At 36.2% G+C, this 9,517-nt stretch overlaps 1 protein-coding gene and 1 pseudogene across 1 annotated transcript; both read right to left on the bottom strand.

Moving 5' to 3' along the window:
* Positions 1-464: 464 nt before the first annotated feature.
* On the bottom strand, positions 465-4,117 carry LOC106445478 (annotated as a pseudogene).
* Positions 4,118-4,953: 836 nt separating this feature from the next.
* Positions 4,954-9,324, bottom strand: LOC106445479 (histone acetyltransferase GCN5-like). The gene is made up of 13 exons (XM_013887047.3): positions 8,503-9,324; positions 8,353-8,417; positions 8,196-8,276; positions 7,869-7,961; positions 7,421-7,589; positions 6,985-7,028; positions 6,629-6,728; positions 6,445-6,513; positions 6,295-6,346; positions 5,917-6,035; positions 5,732-5,825; positions 5,336-5,477; positions 4,954-5,252 (listed from the first exon to the last, which is right to left on the bottom strand). Exons 1-13 carry the CDS (start codon positions 8,986-8,988, stop codon positions 5,189-5,191), a joined length of 1,578 nt encoding a protein of 525 aa, XP_013742501.2. The 5' UTR covers positions 8,989-9,324; the 3' UTR covers positions 4,954-5,188.
* Between the last annotated feature and the right edge of the window lie 193 nt (positions 9,325-9,517).

Here is a 9,517-nt window from a genome sequence, read left to right as displayed (position 1 = left end):
TCAAATAAAAATAAAGATATTAAAAATATGATAATTAAGTTATGTAAAATTTAAGAAATTTTCTAAGAATGGTCCAAATAAAAACATCACACATAAAAGAAGTCATAACTTCTATTTTAATAGTATAGATAAAAAACAAGGTATTTTGTGTTAATTGGAATTTTATAAGGACATAGTTTTATTTTTCTTTTCTGTGCATGTGTCTTCATTCATCAATGATGTTAGATACAAATTCTCAAATTTTATAAGGAATGAAAATAATAATAAGATTAATTTATTTATGAATTATAAAACTTATTTATCAGCAAGAACTGCTTAATAAACTTTTGTTTAAAGCATTATAAATAAAAAGACACATAGATTTTCAGTTACGAATAGGTAATGACGTTTTAATCGTATTCTAATATATGGATTTTGAGTACACTATATTTTGACTTTTCAAACTTGTAATAAAAATATTTATGTATAGGAAAACTGAAGTTTATTTATATTATTACTGTAAAACAATTAATTAGGAGTAAAAAAAATTACTTAGGAGTATAAAATGAAAATAAATGTAAAATAATTTCAAGTAGATGTTGAAATGAGGATTTAATTATACTAGTCCAGGGAATGATAACAATCGTAGAACTTTATTCAACTAGGATAGTGAGATATTGGGAGAGCTCAGTTTTAGAGCTCTGGTCAATATAAGCTCTCCTGAGAATCTGGTCGACAGGTCGAGTAAGTTACACGATCAAACAGTTTTGCACCATGGTTATGAGCCTTATGACATCTCCATTGATAAAAACGTTGGCTCTTGATGGATATTGTTCTCCTGCAAACATGCAGGTCGAATAGTATCATACAAAAATTACATATTATTCTAGTGTGAGCTATGGTTTTTTTTTTTTTTGATTCAGAGTACTAATATGGCATGGTATCAACTGGACCCGCATGGCTCAAGCAAGTTGGTCTAAAGTAGTTTAGAGCTGTTGCTGGAGCTAGACACACAAAAATATATATATTTGGGGAAATATCGAAGTTTGTTTTTGCCCAACTCGGCTTGACTATCGGTCGGCCAGGGCGGTTCTGAGATTATGAGAGCCACAAACAATTTAGCAATGATTTTTTTTTGAGTTATAAATTTGGAGGCCTTTTTCTATGTAATTTTTTTTTTTTTAAATGGAGGCCCTATGCCAATGTCTATGCCTAAGACCACCCCTGCAGTTGCACAAAGAAACCTAAATATGGTATGAGCTTATGCACTGCATTTTTTTTCTATGTTTAGAAGAATACTGAGGAAACTGGTGAATACCTACCTTGTCAGGAAGCTCCAATGGTGTAAATCCAATCTTATTTTGCAACCTTCTCTAGACCCCTGCAGCTGTTTTAGCCTCAGGACTTGCCTTTCCCCTGAAATGAAATAGGGAACACCCATCTTTTATCCATGTTGCAAAACAATGAGAAATAGCTACATGGATAAGCTTTTTTTTTTTGTTTGTTCAGAAACAAAACCTCAGAGGAGCCTTTGCGAATTTTCCTGGTTGGAGTCCTCATTGTGACAAACTCCTCAGCCGCTGTGGGGTGAACACCCACTGTTGCGTCAAAGTCAGCCTTAGTTAGTCCAGCTTTTACAGCAACCCCAAATCCCTACCAAATCGAAAAAAAAAATCATCTCAAATCATATAAATGTCTCCTGTGTTTATTTTTTTCAGAGAAGATGAACCATGTTGATAGTGAAACCTGGATTATTTCTGGTGAATCCTCTCCACACATGTGAACACCAAGAACTTTATCGGTGTTTGCACAGACAATGAGTTTCATAAACACCCGGTCTGGAAGTCCTGAAAGCGTAGCCTTCAATGGCTTAAAATTTGATGTGAAAACATCTATGTCCCCATATTGTTCTATGGCCTGCTCTTCAGTTAGACCAACTGTTCCAATAGGTGGTTGAGAGAAGACAGCGCATGGAACAGCTCTAGTTGAATAAAGAACACATAAAGGATAAAAAAACATCAAAAGACAGACTACAGATAACAGTTATAGAATGTTCTTGATCTTAAAAGGAGTAGTAGCGGTCAGAAACTCAAAAGGTTAACACTGGTCAAGACTGTCATGTTACCTATGATCAGGCTTTGTTGGTTCATTTTGAAACAAAGTTTTAGCCAATGCACCTCCCTCCATCAAGGCGACCGGAGTCAAGTTAATCCGGTCAGTGACATCCCCAACAGCCCATATCGAAGGAACAGATGTCCGTGAATATTCATCAACCTTTACCAAACAAAGTGGCAACGTGGAGATAACTTTCAGCAATGCAACAAAAAAAAAAACAGCCAAACATTATTACATCAATAGGAAACCAATAGACCATATACCTCTATTGCTCCATTTTTCGCCAATTTTACTCCAACATTTTCCAATGCTAAGTTCTGTTATAACAACCAACATGGCATCAATGACCAAATCATACTCTACAATCATTGTAACAACTTAACCTTTGTATTGGGCTTGCGACCAGTTGCAAACATAACATGTGAAAACCCATCAACAGTTCCCTTGCTAGTCTTCAAAGAAAACGACCCATCTCCAGATTTGATGATGGCTTCAGGGGACTCCTCTGTGTGGAACTCAATGCCTCTCAAAGACATCTGCTCTCCAACAAAATCCCTAACCTATCAACAAGAACAACAATTAAAATGAGAAAAAAATAACACCAAAAAAGATAAACACAAGCAGCGGCCAAAGTTACTCACGTCTTCATCAAACCCCCTCAGCACCTTCTTTTGCCTAATAAACACATGAACTTCACTGCTGAGACCATTAAATATTCCCGCAAACTCCAGGGCAATGTAGCCACCACCAACGATCGCAATCTTCTTGGGCTTGGAAGGCAAATCAAGCGCAGCATCTGAATCAATAGCAAACTCTCTTCCTGGAATGTCAGGAATGAAGGGACGTCCACCAACTGCAATCAGAATGTTTCTAGTAGTATAGATTCTCCCATCTACATCAACAGTGTGTGGGTCTATAACCTGCACACAAACTCAAACTCAAAAATCCATATTCTTCCAAGTAATACATAGAAGCATGATGAACTATTATTAAGCCTACCTTTCCACGGCCTTCGATCAACTTGACATTAGCATTGTTGAGTATATTCTTGTAGATACCAGTCAGACGCTGCAACTCAGCGTTCTTGTTGGCAATCAATGTAGTCCAGTCATGAGAAGGGTCGGTGTCATACTTCCAACCAAAGCCGTGACTGTCTTCAAACTCGTGAGTGTATTTGGATGCATACACTAGTAACTTCTTTGGCACACATCCTCTGAGTACACACCTGTAGAATATGTACCAACCACAACAACTTCACTCATTTATTTTGAAAAAGAAAAAAGAAGTATTGACCTTTTTAGAATGAGACTTCTCTACACAAAAGTGCATAAATGTGGAATCTTTCAAAATATAATTAAGGTTACTAAACACCTTCCGACAACAAATGTTTCAAACTGATCTCGTGGTCTGGTCTCTAAGCATATAAAGTTTTGATTTTTAAATGTATGAAGTTGTAGACTTCTCTACACAGTCCATATCTAAAGTGCCTAAATGTGGGAGCTTTCAAATGTAATTAAGGTTACTAATCATACTCCGACAACAACTGGTTCAGACTGATCTTGTAGTTTGGTCTCTAAGCATATAAAGTTTTGATTTTTAAGTATATGAAGTTGCAGGGGAAAGAAGGCTTACGTTCCTCCGACGCCTCCGGCTGTATCGGAGGAGATGGTGGAGAAAGGGAGCTCGCAGACGGCGGCGGATGCTCCGAAGCTCGTGGCGAAGCGGGAGGCACGGACGCCGCCGCTTCCGGCGCCGAGAGTGAAGAGGTCGAAGTCGTAGCGAAGGTCAGAGTCTGCTACGTTGTCGTTTTGGGCACGGAGAGAGAAGCGGCGAGAGGGATTGTAGCGGTGGTTTGAGAGTAAGGTGAGACGATGATGGTAGATGGATTGAGATTGGGAGTTTTCTGCAGAGGGTTTGAAGAGATGGAGAAGATGAAATTGTAGTGGTCAGCTTCGGAGTCGTAGCCATCTTTTGCGTTCTCGCTCTCTCTACTTTTCTTCGTTTTAAGTTTCTGTGCGTATATTATTTTCTTTTCCCAACGATTCTCTTGGATTTTATATGTTTTGACTCTGATTGTCGGTACAACAGTTACGGCTCTAAAGGTAAAAGATTTATACACACATTAATTCATCTCAAACCAAACTCCAAAACACTATTTTACTTTAATTTGATGCAAAACCTCTCCAACCTAATTGCAAAAATCACATAACTTTAATTTCATACTAAATTTGATGCAACACTATTCACTACACTAAAATACTATTTACTTATTTTATTAATAAAATTTACAATTAAATAAATAGCAAATTAAAAATTAAATATATATAATATTATAAAATAACTTTTATTGTGAAGTTTAGTGTTGTGGTTGGAGAATAACATTTTTTTAATGCTGAAATTATATCAAAATAGTGTGATTTTAATACTAAAATAGTGTTATGAATTAGAGATGCTCTTAGCATTAATGCATGTATAGATACACCTTGAAATGAATGGTAACATTATTTTAGTGTCAAAATACACTATTTTAATTTAATTTTAACATTAAAATAAAAAAATTCCAATCATAACACCAAATTTCGGACTAAAACTATTTTATAATATTATATTTATTTATTTATTTATCTATCATTTATTTAATTGTATATTTTATTAATAAAATAAATGAATAATATTTTAGTGAAATGAATAATGTTTTAGTGTGAGTTAATAATATTTTAGTTGGATGAGTCATGTTTTAATGCGGTAAATAATGCCACACTAAATTCGATGTAAAATTATAGTGTTACTAGTATAAATTTTGCAGTTGGATTGAAAAAAAATTGGTATAAAAATCACAATAAAATAGAGTTTTGCGAGTAGATTGGAAATGACCTTAAGACTTGTTCAGTGCCAACGAGAGTATCTTAGCATAATATCACTTCACCATCATATTACTATTCTAAACATATGTTCGTTTGCAAATATATTACATATACACATACACAATCCACGCTCAAGTCAACATAATAAATAATAAAATATACTTTAGCTTTTGAAATAAGTATTTCAGTGCCGACGAGAGTATCTTAGCATAATATCAATTCACCATCTTCTATTGAGATTTAGCACCAGACTGGAGAGCTGCTTGTACTTTGCTAAAGAAATGTGCTTGCAACCTTTCAAGAGAACAACCAAAAATTAAATTCACTTTCTTTTCATAATTGAGCAAATGAAAGGGGAAACAAAGAGAAATCTCAACTTGGTTGCACATCTGTAGTACACGGTATCTGGGGAGTTGTAAGTTCTACAATTGTTAAACATCCTTCTCGTATCAGCCACAAACATGTCAAGTGTCATGTAGTACTGCTCGGACTCTACTCTCTTCCCAATTGTCTTCAGATCTGTGTTTCATACCAAAGTTTATAACATATTTGTACTAAAACGAGCAGTTACCATATTACCAAATTATTTCAATCAACAGAACAAACAATCGGTCGTTCTCCTATATAAAGAAACCATCTCTTGATTAAGTTGCATTCATTCATTCCTCAGCGATTAATTTTATTTGTAGAGACTATTATGTTTTCAAGGAACAATAAAAGGATAACAAAAAATGTATGGCATGATAATTCAGTGTTCCGAACTGTATTCTTACCAATGGGATCTTTAATAAATTCATAGTAATCAGGAACATCGAGAGGATCAACTGGTTCTTTAAAAGGCCAAGCATCAGAATGGTCTTGCATTGTCTGTTGCCAATTAGATTAGCTGGTCAAACTAAAGAGCATGTAATTGCAATAACGTATAAAACACTTAAAAGGAAGAAAGCTTATCACAAACCTTCAAAAGCCCGCGAATAAGTGCATTCAACTGCTTTTGCTTTGTTACACTATCTCCAGAACCACTGAATAATGTGTAACGCGTGTGCCCCCACTGATCTGGGGTCCAACCTGCGTCCCCTGTAACAATTTTTTCATAATTCTTGTAATTAGCATACTATTGAGCTATATTTACACAGTATAACAGATTAAAACCAATGCATGTTTAACGCCAGTTACGGAAGCTATATTAACCCTGAGAGATAAATCTATTTTTAAAGCCAAATTTTACTATTACATATTAACCCAAACTTCATAGCTAACCGATGCGGCAGCCACTAGCACAAACTGCAGTAATACCATGGGGGGGGGGGGGGGGGGGGGTAGAATCATGACTTACTTAAGCCAGGAATATCCTCAACTCTGATATTTTTAGAACTTCCACCTTCTTTCTGCAGAAATGATAACATTTATTATACTATTCAAAACATATTTCTTTGCTGTGACATGCAATAATAGTCACAAAAGACACGCAACCATTGATGTTCACCTTTTGAAATTCAGCAACTTGATACACATTCTGACAGTTTGATAACTCTCTTATCATTTCATCAATTGCCTGGCATTAAAAATAGTACAACGGGGATCAGAATCTGATGGACTTGAGGTATAATAACCAACTTGAAGGCTCAAGAAATTATTTCATCAGAGGTGAAGTATAATCAATGGCTTACTTTTCTCTGCTTGCTAATCATGCTTGACAAATTTGTATATTTAAGCTTTGGATCAATTCTGCATTCCATAAGTAGGACACCATCATAGTCTTTGATGTACCTGGAAAAATAAAAGGTTTTTATTTTAAAGATGTCGAAAAGAATGTAAAGCCAACTTCCGGAAAGCTTTTTTCGGCATGTGATACAGAATCTCTCTGATAGCATGATCAGCTAGGAAGTAGAATGATTTTATTCTAAGTTTTATGAGTTTAACTGAGACTACAAATATTATATTCGGACATCAATCATATAAATCACAGAATGATGATGAGTACGGCAATGAGCAGTTTGAACTAAGAGATACATCGTTTACATACCCATGCCATACATCTTTCTCCAAGTAAATCTCTTTAGTAAAACTCTGCACAAGAAAATAGTCTTAGCATATTAAATTAGTGAACAACTATAAAAAAATTACAGAACTTTAGTGCCCCAGGGAGTAGACTAGATAGCAAGAGTGGAAACATAGTTTTTTTGAAGAGAATATATGCAAATGAGAATAAATGTTTATCTAAAGGACGAACTAAACCAAAAGATTTAGAAAGTTGTTTTAACAAAATGAACATTTTGCAAGTAAAAACCCAAAATCATCAATGATTATGCACACAAAAATTAAGCATGCAAAAACTGCTTGGAGCCGTTCAGAGCTTCGGATGAGCTAACAAATACAGCTAAAACAACCAAATAAATTTTTTTTTTTTTTTAAAACAGAGAGCAGAGCCAAATATTGCGGAGAATATGAAATAGACCAACCTGTTTGAGAAAATAACCAACAGCATTGTTGTCAGCATAAGTAAGAAAATGCGTCAATCCATCAACATCTCGTGCATGTTCTTTCAAGTGGTTCATCAATCTGGTACCGTAGCCTTTAACTTGTTCATCTGCGCTGATTGCACAAAAAGCTATTTCTCCAAACCTCTGCCTGAACCCCAGGTAAAACAGTGAATTAAATAATTAAGCATGCCTAGACTGTAATCACGCTATATATCTTCTTTGTTTCATCAACAACACACATAATACATTTACAGAAGACTTGATTAGAAAAAGCAAAATCTATGCTCGATAAAAATAAAATACTAAGTCAACATACTATTATTTGCTTTCAGTCTTGATATATTTAGTTTAAGGAATATCTTAACTAATAATAAGAATATAATTGTTGTAAGAATGTTGGGAATAGTGAGGCGAAGGTTGGCCTTACCTGTGATATGGACGATACGTGATACCACCTACAACAAGAGGGATGCCACCTTCAACCTCATTTTTTCTTAGGACCATGACAGACTTATGTTTCCTGGGTAAATAACATAAGTTGCAGATATCAGAATGCTTACAAGTAGGCCTGGGTGTTTGGGTACCTATCCATGACTGGTTAAATCCTAAACCCGTCGGCTCGGTTTTCGGTTAGGATTTTTCGGGTCGGTTCAGGTTCGGGTTTTGGTTAATATGCCTACGCCTACTAACAACAGTGAACAGCTCAAAAGAAAACTACATGTTTCACATTAGTTAAAAGAATGTTCTTTAATACCTATCCATGAGAAGGCGAACAATGTACTCCTTTGGCATATTAGGCAGCTGTCTTGCAAATATGTTCTTCAACCCAATCAAACTGGAACAAAAAATTATTCAAGACAAATTACACTGTAAATTAAAATCTAAAAATCTGTGACATAAAAGGAAAATACCACATCATATGGTCATCAACGCCATCATTAGAGTAACAGACAAATTTGAGCCGCCCAGCTTCTTCCTAAAAGACATATAAGTCAACTGTACCTTTTTTTTTTTTAAGGACAGAACATAAAAAAAAAAACAAAAGAGAGATAAAAGCGAACCTCTCTCCTCAAAGCTTCTTCTCTCGCAATGTAAGCCCCGCAGGTCAATATCTTAGCAGCCTCATCCTTCGGCGCAATCGCGCCAGCTGTCCCAGTCCCAGCCTGAAGCTCCACCGTTGAGATCTCCTCCGTCTTAATCTTAGCGTTGCGACTCGAACCGTTGACATCGAGTCTCGCGGCGGTGAATGTGCGGATCGAAGAGTCCTGATCCGGTTCGGGAGCGAAGTCTTCCTCGTAGCCGTCGTGGACGGCGTACTCTGATTCCTCGGGGTCTGAGCCGGAATCGGCTCCGCGCGCGGCGGAGAGGCTCTCGAGGTCGTCGTTGGAGGAAGGAGGGAAGGAAGTGGAGGGAGGAGCGTGATCCTCAGACGCGGCGAGTTTGCGTTTGTGGAGGGATGAAGAGGCGGAGGCGGAGTGGGAAGGAGAGGGAGGTTGAGAGCTGCGAGAACGATTTGCTGCGTTGAGGTGAGAAGAGTGAGAGTCCATTGTAGCGATCTAGGAGAATTAGCGAAGGTGATTGATTGCGGTCGTTGCAGAGTAAATCGCGAAGGCTCTCGGTTGGTGAAAAGGAATCAAATGCTTATATATATTCTCCAAATAAAAATATTCAAATAACTTTTTAGTTTTTGAATAAAAATAATAATCTTGTTTTCTTAATAATAGTAATTATACTAATAAATCTTGTTATACTAATAAATAGTATTGAACCTTACACAAGTTTATTGAGATTTTTTCTCTTGAGAGTGTTTTTGGATTTTAAAATGCATTTAATTTAAGAGAAGTAGTATTATACAACTTAGCCCTGCAATTCCGAATCGAACCGAAGATTGTGGATTTCGGTTCTTGTTCGGTTAGGAAAAACACCGATCAGCAGATGTTTAAAACATCTTCGGTTATTGCATCGGTTCGGTTCTTTAAGTTCCAATCAGTTATCTGAATTTTAACTTATTTTGTGGGCTAACCTAAACATAATCAGTTAACCTAATCCCTTTTCTCTTTCTCTCAAACCGGAGCT

The sequence above is a fragment of the Brassica napus genome, chromosome A4, assembly GCF_020379485.1.
Source record: "Brassica napus cultivar Da-Ae chromosome A4, Da-Ae, whole genome shotgun sequence".
Lineage (NCBI taxonomy): Eukaryota > Viridiplantae > Streptophyta > Magnoliopsida > Brassicales > Brassicaceae > Brassica > Brassica napus.
Note: the sequence above shows the minus strand (reverse complement) of the source record. Positions and strands in the feature narration are given on the sequence as shown.

Coding starts and splice junctions, on each gene's coding strand:
- LOC106445479 (XM_013887047.3), bottom strand. CDS start 8,988: ATGGACTCTCACTCTTCTCACCTCAACGCAGCAAATCGTTCTCGCAGC. Junction 8,277..8,352: donor GTTGATGACCATATGATGTG/GTATTTTCCTTT, acceptor TTTTTGTTCCAG/TTTGATTGGGTTGAAGAACA. Junction 6,347..6,444: donor AAGTTGCTGAATTTCAAAAG/GTGAACATCAAT, acceptor TCATTTCTGCAG/AAAGAAGGTGGAAGTTCTAA.